Source organism: Paralichthys olivaceus, chromosome 3 (assembly GCF_024713975.1).
Source record: "Paralichthys olivaceus isolate ysfri-2021 chromosome 3, ASM2471397v2, whole genome shotgun sequence".
NCBI lineage: Eukaryota > Metazoa > Chordata > Actinopteri > Pleuronectiformes > Paralichthyidae > Paralichthys > Paralichthys olivaceus.
In genome coordinates, this window is record NC_091095.1 from 21,331,659 (window position 1) to 21,355,051 (window position 23,393).

General features: G+C 40.8%; 1 protein-coding gene across 1 annotated transcript in view; it reads left to right on the forward strand.

The window, feature by feature from the left end:
* The window catches only part of atp10a (ATPase phospholipid transporting 10A), a 36,260-nt gene extending 13,771 nt beyond the window's left edge, over positions 1–22,489 (forward strand). Inside the window, exons 10-21 of the mRNA XM_020081325.2 lie at positions 1,833–2,391; positions 6,197–6,300; positions 6,723–6,849; positions 6,938–7,122; positions 8,684–9,044; positions 12,082–12,158; positions 13,386–13,511; positions 13,709–13,909; positions 15,119–15,199; positions 15,315–15,419; positions 18,969–19,156; positions 19,336–22,489. Coding sequence (XP_019936884.2) covers positions 1,833–2,391; positions 6,197–6,300; positions 6,723–6,849; positions 6,938–7,122; positions 8,684–9,044; positions 12,082–12,158; positions 13,386–13,511; positions 13,709–13,909; positions 15,119–15,199; positions 15,315–15,419; positions 18,969–19,156; positions 19,336–19,987 — 2,766 coding nt within the window. The 3' untranslated portion in view covers positions 19,988–22,489. The remainder of the gene's footprint in view (positions 1–1,832; positions 2,392–6,196; positions 6,301–6,722; positions 6,850–6,937; positions 7,123–8,683; positions 9,045–12,081; positions 12,159–13,385; positions 13,512–13,708; positions 13,910–15,118; positions 15,200–15,314; positions 15,420–18,968; positions 19,157–19,335) is intronic.
* Positions 22,490–23,393: the final 904 nt, after the last annotated feature.

Consider the following 23,393-nt stretch of genomic DNA (forward strand, 5'->3'; position numbering starts at 1 on the left):
TCCTTCCCGGCTAACCCAGCACCTGAATGATTTATATCTCTATATGTGAGAACTGTGGGTCCGGCTGCCAGCAGACCTCAAAGTGAGTCACACTCTCTGCTGTTGTGCTGCACCACCTTGGGATAAGGGATTGGCTGAAGGATTAAAGCCAGGAGGTGCATTTTCATCAGTACAGAAGTCTAAAGCTGAGGCTGATTTGTCAAACACGGCACTGTGCTAACGTTTGAGGCACTTTAGATGTTTTAGATTCTTATCCATCATACAATAATGTACACAAACAAGGTAGATTCAAGGGGCTGAAGAACAGCATTGTTATGACCCCCACAAAGACAGTGACACTGAGCTGGCTCCAATCCACAGAAGAGATCTACCTTATAGATACCTTGAAAAACGGAGTGAAAGTTTACAAGCTTTCAATGATGTTAATTGATGAATTACTGTTCATGGCATTCGTTTTACTACTATTATAAACCTGTGTTTGGAATGGGCTGTTTTCTTGACCTCTGGTGATGCTTGTTGCTGCTTTCTTTTTAAAACTGTAAAAAAGTAAAGTAAAGACCGACTGCTGGACTCCACTGCTACTGCACAAAGAGCTGTGCGCCTGTTTATTTAAAGTTGAGTGTAGCTCGACTTAGTATGCAGAGTCTGAACTGGACAATCAGTTGTCATCGCCCCACTATTGTTGTGATATACAGCGTCACTTACATTAATGAGACCCAGCAGTCGCTGCCTCACAGTTGACTTGAATGTTTTGCGTGTCCAAATCGCACCAGATTTGACACCACATTCCTTGGAGATGAGAAGACCATAAGAGTATAGATATTTTTATTGTTCATTTGTGTTTAGATTTGTTTTTTCGGCTACCAAGCAGAGCACTTGGTTTGATACAATTTGGAGGAAAAAGACAAAGGCCCATGACAAAGATAGTTGATACACACATGGGCTGGAATACATTAAACCACATGAAATGCCTGAAACCTTTGCTCTATAATGTATATCATGAAACCCATCTTACAAACATCTTAAGCTCAAGAAACTATTGTAGTAGTATTGAGTAAGGACTATTCCCTACTTGCTTTTTTTTTTTTTTAAACAATCGCTGTATTCAATATTTAATGATATTGAAAAATCACCATACAAAATCTTAAAAACACCCTCTAGTCTCTACTACACCCAATCCATCCCAGCACCCACTCCCACCCTCAGTCTCACCCAAGCAGGCTACAACCATCCACAACTGACTACAGCAGTAATAACAACAGTGACTATACAGAAAAAAATCATGAAAGTGCATGAGAGAGAAGAGAGAAAAGACAGAAAACATACACTCACACTCTCCAATGGAAACACTGAACCTCTCATTCCAACACAGAGAGCATGATGAGTCATTCTGGTGTATGCCAGTAGTTTTTGAGTCTGTACATTTTTCATGACCTTTAATGCTCTGTTAATGTACTGATGTAAAATAATAAATCATACATTTTAAATAAGAACATAAAACTGAAGTTACACAGAAACTAGGCAGTGAGCACAGCTTTAATCACAGTGATGCAGCACTTTGTCAGTGAAAGGTAGAGTCCAGGTTTTATGATATATTAATCCTAATATTAACGAATGAATGCAATGAAATACTGTCACCCCAATACTGTGTTCGGAGGATACCAGTACCTGAATGTCTACCTCCAGCAGCAGCTCATAGTTTAACTCATATTTTCTTAACCAGATATCCACTCAGCATAAATTATAAAAGGCTGAATATTAAACTTTAAGTTTTCAGATTAAATCATTGCTACTTGCTGCTTCAGGAGTTAATCCCAGTTGTCGTCCTCCAGGTGCGCATGAGGTTTGAGCTGAAGTCCCCGGTCAAGACCATTGAGGACTTCATCAAGCGCTTCACTCCCAGCCGCTTGACGTCAGGCTCCAACAACAGCAGCTCCTCCAGCCTCATCACAAACCGCTCCTCCAATAAGGGCTGCTCCAGCATGCTGTCCTCCCCCTCTGCGGAGAGCACGCTCACCAAGCTGGATGAGGAGCACTCTCGCAGAGGCCTGGACCACACCTTCAGCCCCGCCCCGCCCTCTTATGAAGGTAAGGTTTGGGGCCTGGAGGAGGGCGAGCTGCGCTACGAGGCGGAGTCGCCTGACGAGGCCGCGCTTGTCTACGCGGCCAGGGCTTACAAGTGCTCCCTCGTCGGGCGCCTCCCAGACCAGGTGACCGTGGAACTGCCGCACCTGGGGAAGCTTAGCTTTGAGCTGCTGCACACGCTGGGCTTCGACTCCACCAGGAAGCGCATGTCTGTGGTGGTGAGACATCCTCTGACGGATCAGATCACTGTGTACACTAAAGGAGCAGACTCTGTCATCATGGAACTCATCAAACCTCCCAGCACAGGTAGGAAAACACTTATTTATACATCAATTCTTGCCATTCTTACATTAGTGTGCACTAGTATCCCGGTGATGAGGCTTATCTGGTTTCGATAATATTTGTTATATTGTGTGTGTGCATACTTGTCAGAAACATGTTTGAGCCTACAACCTTCAGAGGGAGGACCTTTTGTCTTTTGACCCACTTTTAATGGGTTGTTTGAGGGAAAGGACTTGGTTTTAGGGGTTAGGGTTAGAATGAGGTTGATAGTTAGGGTAAGGGGCTCGGAAGTGCATCATGCCAAGGAATGTCCTCATTAAGATAGCTGTACAAATGTGTGTGTGTCTGCCCTATGGTTAGGGGTTCAGTGTTGGTGTAACCCTTATCTCTGACGCTCACAAAAACTGACAACTACATGTATTTAGTTATTAATCAATGGTGTAGGATCACATTTGAGCTCCAGTTGGCAGTGATCAGAATGGGATAAGATGTTTACATGCACCAGTATCTCAGTTACTTAAGGAGTGCTCCAGCTAGTAAAATCATTTCTCAAAACCAGGATGATTAAAAAAAATACATAGATGAATAAATAATGGATCTCCTCTGGGAGATTGTTCCAAAGACTGGGAGCCCTGACAGAAAAGGCCCGGTCATCCTTGGTCATTAGCTAGGGGCTTATCCAGGTTACTGAAATTGAGAAACAATGTTTATATGTGTTTAAACACAAAAACAGGATACTTCTTCAACCTGATAATACATAGGATACTAGTGTGCATGTAAACACAGTCATTTTGTCCCTACAGGTGTATCGAGTGGTGGTACCCTCTTGATTAATGCTGTCAACATGGTCCAATGATGTGATTTTTGGATGCTGTGTTGCTAGAGCTGCATTATGTCTGCGCACGTCTCCACCAGAACTGCTGAATCATAGCTGTATAAATCATGTGATGAAATATTAACATGTGTGAATCTGACATGTCAGCAAACGATGTCAGTCCAAAGTGATGTATTGTTTTCAGTTGTAGCTGCTTTTGTGAAAAGCAGCGTGATTCTGCTTTGGATCAACATGTCTGAACAAGAGTGGTGGGCTTTGCCTTCATAGAGCACTCAAGTCCCCCCCGCCCCCGTCCATCACATTCATGCCTTCCACTGATGTAAACGTATAAGGTAACATGTTATGTAAGACCTTGTATTTTTTTAGAGCAAGTCACTGCAGCAAAGCTCAATGCCTGCGTTGACTGGTGCCTGAAAAAAACATTCTGGGCTTCCTTGTGTATTTTTTCCTATGTGTATTATAAACCTTGTTCCATGCTCTGCAAGTTCTTTAACATCCTAATGGCAGAGGTGTACCAGGTTGTTAGTATTCCAGGCACACAAAGAGCTACACAGGCACTTTTCACTAATGCTCCGTACACAGCCACCTCACATCTGTCCAGGAGTGCTTAGCGAGGACTGTTACAGCCCACACACCATGGGGCTTTACACAACACAAAGCTTGTAAGGCTGCACCCGAGAATTTTTTTTATCACACAGTATTGTTTTTGTGAATTCATCATTTAAACTATAAAATGTTCATAATGTACCCATGGCAGCATCTTCAAGATTATTATTTATGTTGTCTAACATAAAACAACTCATACAAATATTTGTTGAGATGATGTTAAAAATATATTAGGCTTAGAAAAACTGCATTTTTTTCTTCCGGTGATTAAGTAATTGTTTATTCTAGGAAAATCTACAACAGCATCTGACGGGAACTGTTTGTATGTGAATGTCAGCACGAGAGAAAGAGAGAGAGTGGCATCAGGAAGAGCTGAATTAATGAATGAATGCCCGCAGCTGTAAAGAAATATTTTCCTCATTTAAGAAAAGAATCAATCATTAGGTGGTGATCAGTGTTGATATTGTTGCAGTCATTTCAAACAAATTGACATTTTAACTGTAGAGGGTCAGAGACATCAGCTGAGATGGTGTCTGTGCTTGTGTCTCTGTTTGTGTCTGTGGGTAAAGTAAGAAAATTAAAATGACCCAACCCGAGAAGTTTTTCACTCACTCTCACAGAGTGGTGCTGCACACGACAGGAGAGACACGTCACTGGGAAAGTCCTCACACACACCTTCACCCCTCCTCCAACACGTGTCTCAGTTCAGTGCGTTTAATAGCCGTCAGGGTGTGTCTTCGGTCAGACAACTCAACCCTTTGTTTTTCCATTGGGTAAAACCAGCCAATTAGAGCACGACATGAGTTGGGCCTCCTCATAACACAGACATCTATAATGGCTCCTTTCAGGCGATGAGGGAGTTGTTGTGTGTCATTAGTAACAGAGTGCAGAGTGAAGTGCTGAAAGTTGACTGTTTAAGTTGGTGTGTGTCTGGTGACGGAACTCTGGTCTCCCTCTTGCAGCAAGGCATTGTTTAATATCACATTCCACTTTAAAACATTTGAACATGTTTCTAAAATACATGTTACATGTCACCAATAGAGATTCTCCTACTGACATTTATGGAGCTATACAGCTCGTAGTGCGTAGTTGTCACACTACGCAGTTGTAAATTTACAATTATGTTGTACATCTTAAAATCATTCAATTGAAGCTGCTATGATCAGTTTTTTGGTAATATAATGGTGATGTGGAAGGAGTCATTTGTTGTGACAAACCAAATATAATAACGCTTGTTTTGAATTGAGCATTTTAGCATCTTTCAGTTCAATTGTTTTGATTTGATGTCCCACAACTGAACTGTTTTCCATCACTCTCACTGCTAAAAGAAACGCCCTCTAGACCCACTGCACACAACCTGCCAAGCACCAAATGACAGACAATGTTAGCTAGTAAACATAAAGGAGCATTTAGCAGCTAAAAAGCCAAATACTCTCTGAGGAGTTGATTGAGACCCGAACAGACCTACCAGGTGAGTAACTATTGGACTTGACATTTGACAGTCTTTAACACGAAGGAAAGAAATTCTATTTTCGGTGGATTTTCTCATGTTCGGGAGAAGGAAAAATAAACATTGTGTGCCTTTACACCTGCATCTGGTCTGTTCTGGTCCTAGCAGCTACGTGTCAGAAACAGAAAACTCCTGCTGTCCTCAGAAACACACCCATCAGGCTAAAAGGAACACGTTTTTGGCTTTGAGCAACAAGAATATTTGTGATAAATGAAGAAGCTGCCATATTGATATGCTTTAGTTGTGAATAAAAGCACATTGAGATTTTATCTACTATCATGCTGAATAAAATCCATTTTGTGTTTAGATTCTGACAGTCTTGTGTTACGTTATTCCTCTCAGTTTTAAAAAATCCATTTGCGTTGCAATGGATGTGCAGCAAAGCTGGGGTGTTATTAGTCAGATTACATGGCTGGCAATCAGAGGGTTGGCTTGTTCATCTGTGTCTGATAAAGCCAATCTGTTGGTACACTGTCTCCCTGCCAGAAAGATGGTGCTAGTGAGACACTTGAGCAAAAAATCTGATACTTCATACCTCCATATATGACATGAAATATTCAACTGTAATCAAATCATTTTATAAAATGTATTCATGTTGATAAATAATGTTTTTTAAATGAGATTTAAAAAAGTGTTGCTATCAAGTTTTCCTTATTATAGTCCAGACACAGCTCAATGAGTAATCTTAAGATTTGGTGAAATGTATCGAGGCTCAGTGTACATGGTTAATTTAGGTGTGAGGACAGATGGCTTTCATGTGGCTCATGGAAGAAGCCGTTGGCTGTCTGGAACCAAAACCCTCAGCCACTTATGCAAATGTCCTAAAAAGAAGAATATTTCATCTCTGTCTTTCTGTCCTCATCTGTTTTTTTTTAAAGGTAACACCAAAGGGAAACGACAGAAAAAGATTGTCTACAGGACCCAGAACTACCTGAACCTTTATGCTGCAGATGGCCTTCGCACACTGTGCATTGCAAAAAAGGTAGCAGGGATTCACAAACCTCTTAAGAAGTACTGAACAAACGCCCTCTCTAATTAAACTGTGTTAGAAGGTGGTGATGATGTGTCTCTGTGGCTGTTGAGTTTGTAGCCCAGCACAGATGATCACATAGACCAGCCCCTCCAAAGTGACATTCTTTGACTCAGCCGCAATCTGTGCCCCTTTCCCAGGCTGTTAATTTATGCTCTCACAGGCTGCGCTCATTATATCCCCGCTTGTGCAAAGTCCGTCACCAACACGATGTGATAAAACACATTCTCAAGGTCTCACATTCTCCTGTGGAGCTTCCTCTGCTATGTAGGCAAAGGAGGAGAAACTGCCCCACTTACCCCAATATTTTAATAGATAATGGAATGTGTGTAAACGTGTGTGTGTGTTTATAAATGTTTGTGATTATGTGACAGATCCTGAGCAAGGACGAGTATGCCTGCTGGCTGCAGCATCACCTGGAGGCTGAGACGGCCATTCAGGGAAGAGAGGAGCTGCTCTTTGAGTCGGCCCTGCGCCTGGAGACGAACCTCCAGCTCTTAGGTAATTTATATACGGACCTCCTCAGAAAATGTCAACCTCAGTCCTCCCTTTTAAATGCAATTACAACAATTGTTGTGCTCACGTGCAGGGGCGACAGGAATAGAGGACCGTCTGCAGGATGGCGTGCCTGAAACTATAGCTTCTCTGAGGAAGGCTGGCCTGCAGATATGGGTGCTGACAGGAGACAAACAGGAAACAGCTGTAAATATAGCCTATGCCTGCAAGCTGCTGGACCCCGAGGAGGAGATCCTGACACTGAATGCTGATTCTCAGGTAAGCTACACACACCAGGAGTTCATAAACTCTGACTTGTCACATGGAAGAGTCCACAAACTCCAATTTAAACAGTTTCACAACATCCAAAATAAATATAAAACAAAAAATGATCATGTTGCTTGCATTCAGTTTGCCAAATTGAAAAAAAAGTTTCTAAATATTGTGTTGTTCTTCCAGGCTATTTAATAGCTATTGGTGTGCTTATTTGCCTACATGCAGAAATTTGATAACAACACTGAAACCACTCTCGAGCGTCAGCTTAGCATAAAGACTTGAAACCAGGGGAAATGTTATGTGTTTAATACTCACTAGTTACCAGTGTCACACTGTTTTTTGTGACCTCCTGGTGCTTCCTGGACTTCTGAGAGACCCTGTATCAGATCAGTGTACAACCAACGTACAAAAAGTGAGAGGGGGTGTCACCATGAGCCTGGCGACTGTATGATTGAGAGATTTAGAAGGTAGCACATTTGAAATGTAAACTGACATTTACGAACCAAATGCAAAATTTCTTCTTTTTTTCCAGCCTTCTGCTTTTTTCATGAAATCTTTGTATTTCATCTGAATTAATAATGTTTAGTTGACGTTCATCTCTCTAGTCTGTCTCACCAATTTAGCTGCTAAGTGTATCTGTACACTGTACAGGAAAACAGTTTTCTTGGCTCACAGGTCAGGGAGGAGGACCCTCAGCAGAATTTCCCAGGACCCAGGGACCAGCTCCATGTGGGCCTTTGAATCATTTTAACTGGTCCTGGTTGCTTTTTTGCCCTTCTGTGTGTACCTTTGGGATGTGTTGAAAGGCTGGCCAATCACAACAAAGATTTTATTTGATTTAGTTGTTTATTTGTTTATTTTTAGTTTAATCCCTGAAGTTAATATATTCGGGCAAGAAATAGCCAAATTCATAACCATTAACTTGTTTATTTATTAGTGATCTTATCAACTTGATTAATTGGTTTCCATTTTACAAATGATGTTCCCTTTTTTTTTAGTCTTATGTGAAACTAAACTGAATATCTTTGGGCTTTGGACTGGGTTTGGTCAAAGTGAGCAATATCGAGGAATCTATGGTAATTTTTCACAGCTGAATTATTGATCAATAAATAAAATTAGTGATTGATTAAAGCTGCAGATATGCAAGATCTGGTAATCAAACGAGTGCCACCACTCCCTCTCTCTGCTCCATTATGCTCCACCCCACCCTTCACCTGTATCCTGATCATGTTTCAGTTTTTATGCTATGATAAGCTGACTCTCTTGTCTTAGTCTTCAGTGGTATCAATCCTCTCCCCTAATTCTTAGCGAGTAAGTACAAAGATCATTCTCAGAATGTTTCAGATATTCCTTTAAACACATTTATCTGTTGTTTTTACTTATTTAAAATCATACTGTTATTAAAAATAGAGTCAGACGGTCATTTAAGGACCCATGATGGATTAATGCTGTGCTGCTGCAGCATCTGGCTGCCAGATGTAAAGCAGGTCAGACAGTTTGATATTGAACAACTCAGAGTCTTGATCCTGAAGTCCAGCCTCCTCTGTGCCTGTCTCTGAACCAGGAAGGATGTGCGTTGTTGCTGGACGAGAGTTTACACTACATCCAGAGCAAATTCCTCTGCAGTGCTTCAGACCATGCTGCCAAGGCCTTCAACGCCAACTTTGCACCCTTTGAGATCTATCCCTCTTCCTCTACATCCTCCTCCTCATCCTCCCACACCATTCCCTTCATGGTGCACCGGTTGGGTCTGGTTATTGATGGGCGGACCTTAGCCTATGCCCTGGATAAGAGTTTGGAGGATAAGTTTCTGGCTATAGCACGGAGCTGCCGCTCAGTTCTCTGCTGCCGCTCCACGCCGCTGCAGAAGAGCATGGTGGTCAAACTGGTGCGGAACAAGCTGAAGGTCATGACTCTGGCCATAGGTAAATATCAAGTGAACACTACACTTTTACATACATTCATACATAAGGTATAATATCCCTTCGTCTTCGGGCTCTTGACTGGGGGTAGGCGATGTGATGATTTTATATCACTCTTCAAAACAATTTACTTTTCAAGTTTCATACATTTTATAACATTTACACTCAGCCTACACTCATGCTGTGGTGAAAAACCAGCAGAATGATTGCCTCCTCGATGACTTGGCTGATTTGTCAAATAGATAAGTCAAACACATAAAGGTCCATAGGCTGGTGCGACTTCACAATGCACATGGTTGATAGTGTGTTAAAAAAAAATACAATGACATTGGGTTTTTTAAGGTAATGATCACTCCCTCTTAACCTACATATGCTTTGACTGTCAGCTGAAAATATTTGCTTATTTTTATATCAGTGGTTCCATATTTGTCAGTGGAAAAATACCTCGTCCAAGAATAACCTTTTGACAATAATTTCCAGTCTTGTTTAGAGGAGAGAATAGATAATTAATGACATGCTTGTAGGTTGGAGGAGTTTATTAAACATTCTTTATCAATAAATTGATGAATCTGTGAACTGAAACTTCAGGCGTCTGAGCCCCTGCACATAGCTGCTGAAAATATAAACATCAAACTCTCTTAGAAGTTTCTGTTTAATGTTGTTATGATGAAGAACATTTTTCCGTTTTCTCTTTGTAAAAGCTCCTCACATACATCACTGTTTGTCTCAAAAGCTTGTGACTGCCTAGAAAAGGTTGCTGTTCTCTGAAATGCTAACTCATCTTAGACGAATGCTTAGCTTTACTGAACATCTACACTTGCTTCCATTATATTCTTCATGTAATCGAGTATTTATTTAATCAGAATCTAAATAATTTATTTTAATAAACTAATTGTTTAGTCTAGTTAAAAAAAAATTGTTTCAGGTTAAAATCTGTGAATGTCAGTGTCTGCCTTGGCTCTGGATGGTGGAGCTTTTTGAAGTCCAAAAAATAATCCTTATGACATTAGGGTTTTATAATAGGTTAAGTCTGGAGAGTCTTAAAAAGCAAGCTTGTGTTATGAACTGGGTTTGTCAGATTTGGGAGAAGTGGGACATTTATTTAGGAGATGCAGGTTAATCTATGAAAAAGAGGGTTTGAGTTGCAACATGACCATAGAGCTAAAGACTTGAGCTACAAAGCTATCAAACCTTACTAAACTATGACATTTATAAACTGTGACAAGTCCATAACAGTAATGTGAATACCTGATAGACTTTTAGTGTGGGAGTGTGAAAATATTCTTGGTCAGTTTAGCAAACGGCATGTTCATAATTCAGACATCGCCTACTGTATCACTGTCAAATAACCCTGTAGCAGTTATTTATCATACACAGCAAACTTAAACTAATCCCCCAAAGGTTCAAACATTATGAAGAAACAATATGTTTTCCTGTTTAATAATTAATGACATTTTCCCCCTCTCCTTTGTCATGAATATCAATGTGGCCGACTCACTGTTCACCCTGCTGTGGTGTCAGTATGAGCTGACTTTGAAATTTAGGTTAGGCAGCAGTGCACACTTTGTTGTCTCCACTGAGAGGAAACAATGTTATTTTAAGAAAGCTGTAGTAATTATGCACTTATAGCATAATAAAGGTGACACGAGGATGTCAGTGTGACTTACGACTTTACTTTCTGTTTTTCATTTATGTGCTACTGCTGCACCCAGGAAGGTCCCGTTTTTGCAAGACAAGCGCTTTTCTCTCATTGCTATGTTAGCATAATGTGGAGGAAAACACCACAGCGACGATGGTTGAGCTCTGATATCTATCAGCGCTCTAATCTTATTATTTTCATCGTTTTCAGTTTTCTAGCGCAAACAAAAATGGAGCCGCCACCTGCTATCGTCTATATGTTAATTGTATTTTTCCTCACATAACATTTCAGTTTATAATTTGTTTTTTTCTGCTGTTACAGCAATTGAAATTGTCTAGAGTAAGCAAGAAGAAAGATGAAAATATGTGAAAATAATACAGACTTGCTCTGTACACTGTAAAAAGTTTTGGACTATAAAGGGCTTTCACAGCAACTTTGTTTGGTCCGGACCCTCTGACTGACAGGTGTGAAAAGGGCCTCTGAGCAAATATACGTCAAATAAATCCACCAGATATTTCCTTCAGGAGCTGCTGGTGACAAAACTGAAATAAAAGGAATATTGGACTTTTTTAAGTATGACTTTAGTCAGGTGGCCAACATTATATAAAGATGAACTACATAACTGTTGTCCTAAAGTGAAGCCTAGGTGTTTTGATCAACCGCTGATGGCTGACTACAGTATAGACCGCCTCCATGTTCTTGGATGGGACATGGACCAAACTAAAAGGTCAAAGTAACTGTCATACATTTTTATAAAGGTTTTGGTACTTCTTGTCTAAATTCTCATTTTTTTCAATTAAAGTTTGGTTTTAATTATTTCATATTTGGGATATTTTGGCTTTATTTCTGGATAGTGGGAGGACATGGAGATGTGTTGTCCATCTTTATACAGTCGGTGATCTGGAGTCTATGGTCTGCCAGCTAACTCAAACTGCTAACCTCAGTGTTAGCACTCATCACCGCCCACCCCTCGTATTTTGCCAGAGCTGCCACTCCAGAGCTGTTTACTTCTGCGACAACAAAACCCTCTCTGCCCACCAACACTTCATCTCCCACTCAATCACCTGTGATGGGAAAAAAATATCTGTAGTGCTCAAAGTGGAGCAAAAACAAAAAAAATGGGGCTTGTCATCCACCACAGCAGACCTGACTCTGCCTTAGCCAGGGTACACACACACACACACACACACACACACACACACACACACACACACAAACAAACAGCTAGCATTACATAACAGCTGATGAAACTGACAGTTCTGTGAAAGCCTGATATTCCTCCCACATTTAAAAACACACTCAAGAAACTTCCCTCTGCTTTCTGTCAGGCTGCTGCTGGCAGACTGACGGCCTGTCGATCTCTTGATTACAGTTTATGTATCATCACTACATTAATCACAGGTGACGGGGCCAATGATGTCAGCATGATCCAGGTAGCGGACGTGGGCGTGGGGATCTCGGGACAAGAAGGCATGCAGGTAAGGAGAAATGTGGGCGTGACTGTGCGGTAACAGGAAGGGACAGATGAAGAGAGTGATAGTGAGGAGTGGGAGTGGATGAAGCTGCAGGGTGATGTGAAGGAGATCGTAAAAAGAGATAAACCCAGGGATGAGACAGGTTGAGTAGAGAGTGAAATGATCTACAGGAGAGGAGAAAGGGAACGAGAGGAGACTCAGGCGTTCTTTAGCATATGTAATGGTTTTTCATTACTCTTAAGTGTGTGTTTTATCCCACATCCATACACTTCCTTTAAATAGGATTGCCTGTGTGTTGCTGACTCAGGTATCTTACCCTGTGCCCTGCAGAGAATCCGTTCACTTTATGAGCGCTTCAGTCTCAACTAAATTCACAGCTTCTCTTCCCCCTCTGAGGTCATGGCCAATACCACAACCGAGACAACATCATAGTAAAAAGCAGCAGGAAAAAATATGTTGACCCCCCCCCCTCTCGTCACGTGTATTTTATCCTAGCAGCGTGTTCCGGAAAGGTGATCTTGCACAGCGATGATGGAGCTTCCCAATTAACTTCCAGGGGAGGCTTCACGGGCACGCTGCTGTGTAGCGCATCTGTTAAAGTCTTGGTATCTTGTCCTTAACGGAGCCGCTAGATTAATCATTGTTAATCAAATTTGCCCTTAATGAGACAGCAGTCACTCCTCGGGATCCATGGTGTGCTGAGACGCAAATTTCTGCACTCAGGCCAGCGCACATACCTCATTATGATTAACACACCTTTCTCCTATTAGGAGTGCACTCCCCATGCAGTCGTTAAGAGGCTCTTATTAGAGCGCAGCAGAAAGTAAATTGCTGCACAATGAGGCATCTGCTGTTATTTTTCTTGTTGACAGATAACGTTGACAGGTGAGAGGTGTCATAAAGAGCTCACAGCCTTATTTAAAGTATAAGTTATAAACCGGGCTTCACTTCAGGGAGGGGTTTGTTTTAGATCTTGATAGATGAGATTGGCAGCTCTCCCAGCCGCTGTAATCAGGAATCCCAAAAGGTGGATGACTCGTCTAAGGGTTATTGCTTTGGAAGGATTATACCCTAAAGATTATACTAAAGATTCATTAAACAGAGGCCGGTGAGAATAGTTGACATTTCCAGAAGTTATTTCCTAATAGCTGCACATGTAAATATCATGTAGGTGACCTGATGGATGACAAGTACTGGGTGGAGGAGACTGACTGGTTTTGTGTTTTGCAGGCAGTAATGGCGAGCGACTTTGCTCTTCCACGTTTCCGGTATCTCCAGAAGCTTCTGCTGGTCCATGGACACTGGTGCTACTCCCGGCTGGCTAACATGATTCTTTATTTCTTCTACAAAAATGCAGTAAGCATCTCTCACCATACTCAATTTGTTTTAGCCATATATACTGATCTCATAGAATTAATGCAGATCCCAATGTTCAAGTGAACACAGGAACAGTCTATGTGTCATTTAGATGAATAAAAACCAACAGTGTTTTCTTGTTTTTGTTGTCCTCGCTCTTCATATGAATCCATCCTCGTTGTCTTTGATTCCCACAGATGTTTGTAGCGCTCATCTTCTGGTATCAGTTCTACTGTGGATTCTCAGGTTCATCCATGATTGATCAGTGGTATCTCATCTTCTTCAACCTGATGTTCTCTGCCTTTCCACAACTCATCACTGGCACTCTGGACAAAGATGTTTCAGCAGAGACTCTGCAACAACTACCTCAACTCTACGTGACCGGCCAGAACTCCGAGGTCCAGTTGAATCGTCTATTTTACTGTAAAACTGTGCAACAAGAAAACGCGCCTGGTAAAAAGAATGACAATGAAGATGTGTGTTTACAGGAGCCTCCTTGTCATCCACTGATAAATCTTTCTCGGAACTAAACTGACATTACTTCAAATTCATCAAACTCATGATAATTCACATTCAGCACGTTACAAAAAGAAGAAAGGCAATTATGAGAGTGGGTACCTTATTCTAATGCCCCTCCTCATCATATTTAAGAAAGTGGAAAAAAGATTCCTGGAACTGTCTGTTTACACAGATCCAGGTTCTTCCTGCGGTCATGCCCCACCCTAAACAAAGTTTCCTGGAAATCAGTTCAGTATTTTTTCAGTAATCCTGCTGACAGAGACAGACAGATCCTTGCTGAGGTAACTAATGGTAATGCATGTACATAGTTGACATTGTCATCATTTTGATATAAGGTCATATGATATAATGAAATGTAATATTTTACAATACGCCAATTTATCCATTAGTGCCTTTACTCGCTTTTTTCAAGCAAAATTACAAATATTTGTCAGACTCAGTATTATATAAGAAAGTAAAATAAATATTTTTTGGCCACTAATCAGACAAGTCAAGCTTTTCGGGGACATGATTATGGATAGCTGTGAATTGGGAATGTTTCACTTCATATTCAGTTGTCACAATCATCAGCTGCGAAAATAACTAGAAACTGTGAAAACTTAAAATACATTCAGCAAACATGTTTTTGTGTTATTTAATTTTCATACACATTTTTAAGACGGTATTCATTATCATTCCACTGACTATATTGCTTCAGGGGTTTTCTACCACATCCTTTTATTAGCAGACATATTTCTGTCTGTTGTCGTGGAGACAAAATATGTGATATTCATGTAGTGTTTTGAGTAATGATTCATAAATCCAAACGGTTTTAAAGGAAATTACAAACAGCTGTTATATGAACTTCCTCTTCATCACTTTATTCGGTTATTAGATTATTCAGAAAGTTTTATTGTGAGTGTTGAGCATATAGACGAGAATAATCTGCTACAGAAATGTCCGGCTAGCTTTAAAAGTTTACACAGCTCAGCCATAACTTACCATTCATGACAACTTTTAGAGCGACGCCGCACCGCAGTTTGAACTCCGCCTCTGCTCAGTCACATTGATGAGGTTCATAACTGTGACTCTCTGCTTTTATCTTGCAGGAATATAAGCCATATATGTTCTGGATGAACATGATTGATGCATTCTACCAAAGTCTGGTCTGCTTCTTCATTCCTTACTTTGTGAGTCTGGTTTTTGTTTTCCATCGGCTGTTCTTCATTCAGTGTATTGCTCTGACTTACTCATCATTTCCCCTCTTTCCGCCCTGTCTCCTCCCACTCTCCCTCTTCTCCTCAGGCCTACTCTGACTCTGATGTGGATCTGTTTACATGGGGAACTCCCATCACTTCCCTCGCCTTATTCACCATTCTGCTGCACTTGGGCATTGAGACCAAAACATGGGTAAATAACCTTAATTTAGATTAATTGATGGCAATACTCAATATTTTTGGCAATACTAACTTTCACGAGAGAAATACCCCACCAAATTAGACCCAATATAGGTAAAAAGTATACTGTATATATTGCTGACTAGGGATGGGGCCTAATATTGTTTAAAAATTCTCTGTCACAATTTAGCTTGAAAAAACTCAAATAAATATAGTTTATTTTTGTCAGGGAGCTATCTTCATTGGATGATCCAACAAAGAGCAGTAATTTGAACACGTTATGTGTGAATGTGTGAACCTTAATGCAGAACACAGCTTGAAGTGATAAAGTGAAGATTTATTGGGGAGATGAGTGCTCTGGCAGGCACAGGCTGAGGGCAAACAGGGAGTGGCGGTTTGCCGGAATGAGCCAAAGAAGGCGGAGCTGTGAGTGAGGCTGGATGACTGGTCAACAGGCAGGAGAATGAGCTGAGGAGCAGGCTGATGTAACAGGGTTAGAGTGAAGCTGGAGACCAGTGGAGAAGATCTACATGTATCTCTACAGAGGTGCATCGTGTGGTATTTTCTGTGCAGACAAAGAGAACATGGAAACTCAGCTTCAAACACAGAACCTTGTGGCCATGTGGGTTTTTCTGCAGTTTCTTCCCACAGTCCAAAGACAAGTAGTTTTAGATAATCCATTATTGATCCCCAGTGTTTCCCATTATTTACAGAGACTGCGGTGTCGCGCCAAATTTGTTCCGCCACAGATTCCTAATGAAATTAGAAAATGTTATGGTCCACAATATTGTTATCGTCCAAGCAGACAGGTAGACCTAAAGGTTTTACCTGGCATCAGTACAGTTCCTTCGCCTTCATGAGAACTTCACTCTCTAGTCTGTGTACCTGTTACTCGGTGTCTGTTGCGCGTGAGAGTGACCCTCCTGCACGTGCACCCCGTTACCACCATAAGTCTCTCAGTCTCTTCCACAATGCAGCACCCCTCCACTTCACACTGCCACAGAGCTCCAAGAACACCTGTTTATTTTTCTCCATCCTCCCTTTTATTCTCAGGTATGCATGTTTCTCATAAACAGCCCTGCAGTCACGAGCCATTTTAAATTTATCACCCTGCATTGAATCAGTCTTTTCCATTATGCTGAGGCTGTAAATTTAGCCTGACAACTTTTATACATGAAAAATGTCCTTTTCACTAACTACCTTCCTGGACATGATGGCCCCCTCGTGCAGGGAAGTGTTCACAGTGAGCAGCATCGACCGTAGGCAAACATTTTTACAAAAGCTCAGCTGCCAGGTACTCCATTCCCCGGCTGCTCTGGAACATAATGCACGCTTGATTGGTAAACCGCTGTGAAAGTCAATTAGAGGTATTTGAGGTGACAGCAGGCAGCACTCATTCTCCTCACACATACAGTCAGTCTAAGGCCATAATTAATTATCTGTGTGTGGGGGGGAGGGGGGTGCACGAGTGTGTGTGCAGGATGTACAATACTCCAGTGAACCATTGTATAGTATTTACTCTGTCAGATGTCTTATCAGCCAGTCCACTCAAGGATGAAGTCTCAGTGCATTTTTCTCCCTGACAGACTAAACTCATTACAGGAGGACAAACAGCACACAACTCAGCTGACTACATCTCAGTATCAATGTCACTAGCATGTGATTACAAGTTCTGTCCATTTCATACAATTCAATTTGTTATGGCAAAACTCAAAAAGAATGAAGCCAATTAATTAGAAAAACAGAAATGTTAAATCACTCATTAAAATGAGGTTCATATTTAAGTCTCCCTACATTAGTGAGATTCTGATTATTTCTACACCTCTGTGCCAGAAGCCCAGAGGAGTTATGTTTTCAAGTTGTCCGTCCGTCTGTCCCTCCGTTCCATTCTTGTGAACACAATATCTCAACAATGTCTTGAGGGTTTTTCTTAACATTTGTTCCAATTGTTTTGTTGGACTCATAGATGAACTGACAAGAGCTTGATGGTCAAAGGTCAAGGTCACCGTGACCTTACCGTTTTTTGTCTTGTGTACGCAACATCTCAGGAACACCTTCACGTGATTTCTTCAAATTTAGTAAAAATGTTCGCTTGGACAGAACTAGTTTGATTTCAGTGGTCAAATGTCAAAGTGTGGTGCCCTTGTGTTCTTGTAAACATTATATATCAGGAACTTATTCAGGGTATTAAATTACATCTGGCACAAACATTCACTTGAACTCAAAGATGACCACATCAAAATTTGGATGTCAAAGGTCAACATCACTGTGGCCTGTTTTTCTCTTGAAAACGCCTCGATAGGATTTTCAAACTTGGCACAAATGTTCACTTAGACTCATGGATGAACTGATAAGACTTGGCTGGTCAAAGACTAAGGTCATGTTGGCCTCACAAAATGTGTTTTTCTCTTCTTGAACACAATCTCATCAGGTTTTTAAAATCTGACATCATATGAGTCTGGGAAAAAAATGAATGGAGACTGGAACTCCACTAGTTGGTGAAGGATTCTATTTTATAGTGCAGTATTTCTATTTTTCATATTGTGTGTGTGTGTGTATGCGCCATGGATGATAGCAGTGTTGGACACATCTGTGAAGAGATGTTCTGCCTGCTCTCCATAGATGATTCTTTTCAGCTGCTCTTTGCTGGAGGGGTTTTGTTGCTTCTCAAATCAGGGGGACATACTTGGCTAAGCCGCAGTTTTCACTGTTTCAATGTGTTTGGGATCATATTGTCACGTTGGGAAATTCCTCTGCTGCCAAGCTTCTTGAGACTAGGGCTGCTGTCCAAAAATCGAAATAATCTCCTTTCCTAACCACCAGTCCTTGACTCCGGTGGCAAATGTCACATGGTCAAGGAAAGATGTAAAGTAGAAGCCATAAGGAGTTAGGGAAGGTGAACCACGGTGTGAAAAAAATCAATAACTCTATAACAGAAGATACGCACAAACTGTGTGTTCAGTCGACCCTCCTGTGCCTTCTATATAGGCAAGAGTTTGTAGGTTTATTATGATTTTCTATCTATAGGTGATGTTTTCATCAGCATTTGATGTGACCATGTTTTAAATAAAATAAAATTCTTAATTGAAGATAATTAATAATAAAAAGGTTCAATGCCACTGTAAATTGAACTCTGATTCCGTGACTTTTCCACGCCCCGGATTCCAGCAGTTAACTGGTTAAAGAAACAGCTTCAGTATCATAACTGATAAATGACACTATGAAATTAAACCCAGACCCAGATTACTAGAAGACAGACTTTGACTCCCCAGTGGTTCTTCAGGGTTTGTGTTTCTCATTACATTCATTTTAGAATCACTTAAAACCAAACTTCAGAAGGCCAATGCTGAACAGAGATATTAATAAATATTTACCAGTCTTGATAGTATGAGTCATTTCATTTAGTCTTATCTCCTTTTTGCCACATGCCTAATTAACATCAAGAAAGTCAGTTTGTAGATAATGTCACATTTGTACAATGGTATGTTTTTATGATTCATTCATGTTCAGTTAGTTCTTGTTATTTTAGCCGATTCACAAGAATGCTCTTCTTCCCCTGCAGACCTGGATGAACTGGCTGTCGATCAGTTTCAGTGTTGCCTTATTCTTCACTGTGGCTCTGTGCTACAACGCCTCCTGTCCCACCTGCTACTCCCCCTCTAACCCATACTGGACCATGCAGAGGCTGCTGCAGGACCCTCTTTTCTACCTGCTTTGTGTCATCACACCTGTAGCAGCGCTGCTGCCCAGGTATACTTCAGTTGATTCTTTTTAATGAGTGCATACACAGGCCTCAAATGTTTATAACCTGTCAGGAATCATATCAGTTATTAAGTCCAGATTCCTCAGCTGTTAATCCCCTGAACCTCACATTCATCCCTGGAATAGCACTGATATCTCCCAATATCTGGTTTTGCTTTTCTTTCCAGATATTTCTACAGGGCGTGTCAAGGCACGCTGTTTCCCAGCCAGGTCCAAGTTGGAAGGCAGTTGGATAAACTCCCCGCTGAAACCCGCAGGAACATCCTCAGCCTGAGCAGGGTCAAGGTGGGGTCACCGCTCAGCCCCAAGCCTCCCTTCCTGTCCCTCACCAAGCCTTCCCCTGAAGGTTGCAATAAAAAAGACCAGAGGCGCTTCTCGAGCTCCAAGACAGCACAGGCCAAAAAGGGGCCCATCGCACAAGCAGATGAAGAAAAGGGCCAGGGGAGCCCTCTGGGGCCCACAGACTGTGAGAAGGGCCTCTCAAATATCTACACATTAGTTCCTACAGGTATAGACACTCCTCCTTACACCAAAGAAGCTCCTCCACTCTCGGAGGAGCAGCAGCCTCCTTCCACCAAAGACTTGGAGTGTCTCGATACGACTTTAGAGCCTTCAAATCAGAGTCTCTCCAGCTGGATCACCTCCACGCCTCTGCTCTCACAAACAGACAGCGTCCAGCTGACTCTGCCCCCTGACGGAGGCTCGCAGTGCGTGAAATACACAAGGAACTCAGAGGAAAGGCTCCAGCCCGACCACACCGTTCATCCAGCACACAGGACAGAGCAGATGGCAGAGCAGTCGCTGCACATCACCTTGTGATTGTCTGATGGTCTTAAGTATGTTATCTCAAACTCCAATTTGCACGATTAGTTTTTTTATATATAATTTTATTGTATTTTTCAAGGAGAATCTTTTATAAAAGATAGAAATAGGTACTTTATATTGTGGATGTTCAAAGCTAAAGATATTTCTGAGGTTTGGGAGATGGAAGAACTGGAATATCTCCCTTTTTTTTTTCTTGGGAAAATTTAATTTCACAAAGAGGCACCTCAGTTCAGGTTTGAAAGTAGAGAAAGTCGAGTGGCCTGCAGACATTCCATCGTTGGGTATTTGGGAGTTTGTTTTCTCTCTGATATGGTACCCTGTTCATTCCTTCAGCTTGGCCTGTAAATGCAAGACCTGGACCAGATGCCACTGTGGCCTTATATCAGTGTTGTAATTCCAGAGGAAAGATATTTTATACATCTCCACAGAAACACTTTGGATTTCTTGTGCGAGAATTTCCCTTAAAGTAAGAGTTTTATTTTTACATACGTCAACGAATAGTGGCATTCGTTCAGTGCTCATTTGTTGCTGGATTTTTTTTTTGCTACGAATTAAATGTTGAAAAGTGTGTTCATATTTTATGTCTTACAGTACATTCCACTGAAAAATGACGAGAGATGTAGGCTTTAAATTTAATCACATTCAGATGGTATATCGAGAAATATTCATTTTCAGCAAAACTTAACCAGAAATGATGCTGTGTGTGAGTGTGTTCATGTGCGCGTGTGTGTGTGCATGTGCGTGTGTGTGTTTGAGTGTGTGTCCATTGACTCATTGGATCTGTTTCAACAGTTTCAGCCAGTTTCATTTTAAAAGAGTAGTTTTGACAGTTCAGGAAATATGTTTGTTTGTTTTCTTACCGAGAGTTGGATAACAAGATTGATGCCACTTTTTTTATCTGGCCCTTAGCCTGGCTAGCTGTTTACCATAGTTCCATTCTTCATGGGCTGAGGGAAACTGCTAGCCTAGTCATGTTGTGATTGTGAAAGTGGCAGGAAACCACTGAACTCTCATAAGTTACTGCAACACTGCATTCTGCTGAGAAACTCCATCATATATCACCTGTCACAAAATGTTGTTTTTGTGATTCACTGTTTACGTGGCCCAGGCGAACAAAGTACAGTGTGTCATTTAGTCCGCTTTTGAGTTGCTGATCAGCTGTTTCCAGTCCAGCCATGCTAAGCTAACTGTATCCAACTGTGCCTTCGTATTCAGCGTAAAGGATTTAGAGTGGTATCAATCTTATCTAATTCTCAATCAGAATCAAATTTAGCACATTTCCCAACGTGTCATACTCGTACAGAAGGTTGCACTGTACAACAAACTACAATCAAACGTTTTAAAACCAGTTGACTTGAAGGTCCGTTTTTGAAGAGTTTATTTCATGCATTTTTTTTCCTGCTGGTGTTCAGTTGTAAAAACCAAAAGCCCGATGAACCAAACGTAATGGATGTCGCTTTCAGATTTAAATTTGCACTTTTTGCATTATTTGAGAAGTACCAATGAGTTGGTGCTGTTGATGTGTTCAGTGCTCAGATACAGTATGAAAAGGACAAGTTGTATTTACTTTACACTTTTGCAAACATCAGTTGTTTAAAGACACTATATTTGGTTTATAGTTTAGCCTTTAAAGCAGCAGCACCTTTAATATGTTATGATTGTTGTATCCCATTGCAGTACATTTTTGTATAGAGTGTCATTTACCAAAGATCATTTATATTTCCAGATTTTCTAAGCAATAGTACATGCATTTACACTGGATAAGAAATTACAAATCTGAGACTTTGCTTATAATGCTGAAGTTCTATTTGTTGAAATACGACAGTGCATCTTTATTCAATGAGGAGCGTTTAGTGTTTGTGTACATGATATTTATGATGCTCCATGCTATGTGGCTTCTCTCCTCCTGTTTGTTTCTTTTGCACACGTTGCTTTCTTCTGGCATGTTGCTCAGATTCTGACTCTGCAGTCTGTCCCCTTTGTTTTATAGGTTCTGTCTGTTCTGTGCTTTTGGCGTCGCACTTGTTACATTTGTGCCAGAATGAAGCTGAAGCTCATTCACTGCTGCGTACCCACTTTCACAAATTCCTCACAGGAACATTGGATCTCGGCGCATATGGCCTTAAACATGCAGTATCTGAACTCAGTTTGTTTTACATTGGTATTTTTGGTTTCATGGTAAGCCTGTGTGTCACATTTAAAGGGGTTGAATTATCTGCTGTTGATGCTTGAGTTCATCACTCAAGGTATCAATCTGAATATCTAATAGTTTTAAGACCATGGTTCGGTCCAGCCTCCATAATTTGAGCTCCAGCCCACAGCAGTAACATAAACTTATCACCTCACACAGGTGGACAACTCGGAAAAACTACAATTTTAAAAATTATTTTTTTTCAGATTAACAAGTTTTTCTTGTACGTCTTTGTCCTGCGGGTAATTGCAAATTACTTGTATCTTGGCTACTTGTGAACAAAATAAAAATGATAAAGTCTTATACTTCCTGTTTCTTTTTCCAGGGAATTAGGGTTTAAAGGTTCAGTGTGTACTATTTAGGTGAAAGGGATCTATTTGCTATCTCCTAGTGATGTTCTCACTAGTGTGTAATGATCAAAGTTGTATAAATAGTTGTTGTGTTTACCCTAAAATGATCCCTTATATTAAAATACTTTATATTTACATCTGGAGCGGGTCCTATCTTCGGGGGTTGCCATGTCTTTTACAGTACTCAGACTAGACAAACTAAATGCTTTTGAGTTTTTATGAGAACTGAAGGCTGCCACAGGTTCTGCTTTATGCTTGAAGGGGTATTCATCTGCAACATGCCACTTAATTCTTAACACTGAACCTTTAAGTACTGTGAGTTGATGGCAATTTGACTTCAGGGCTTTGGAGCTGAGCATGAAAATAAATCGTGTTTTATTCCAGATGCTGAGGTGAGTATGATCAATGTCCTTATATAACCAAGCCAAAAGATTTATATTAATCTCCCAGCGGAATAAAGAAGAAACTAGTTCAACAGTATATTAAATACAGGCTGAAGGGACTGTCTTACCTAATGTAACTTTTTTTTATCATGTTACCGGGAATTCATTTGAGATTTATGCTTTTTTCTTGTTACAGAACAGAACTTTTTAACTTTGTTGTGAAAGCACAGGTACATCATTGACCATTCTATTCAAGCATCGAAGCATGTGCAATGCCAGGACCCTCAAACCAAAGCAGATAAGTGACATTCAGTGAGTATTATTTACACCTCTGATTTTCCTACACCTGCATTGACTGATTCTTTTCTTGTCACTTGGAAATGATCCGTAAAAAAACACTGACATATTATCATCCTCTCAGTTGCTATGGCAGACACAGAGCAACATACGCATTCAATTGGTCTAAAAATAATGAA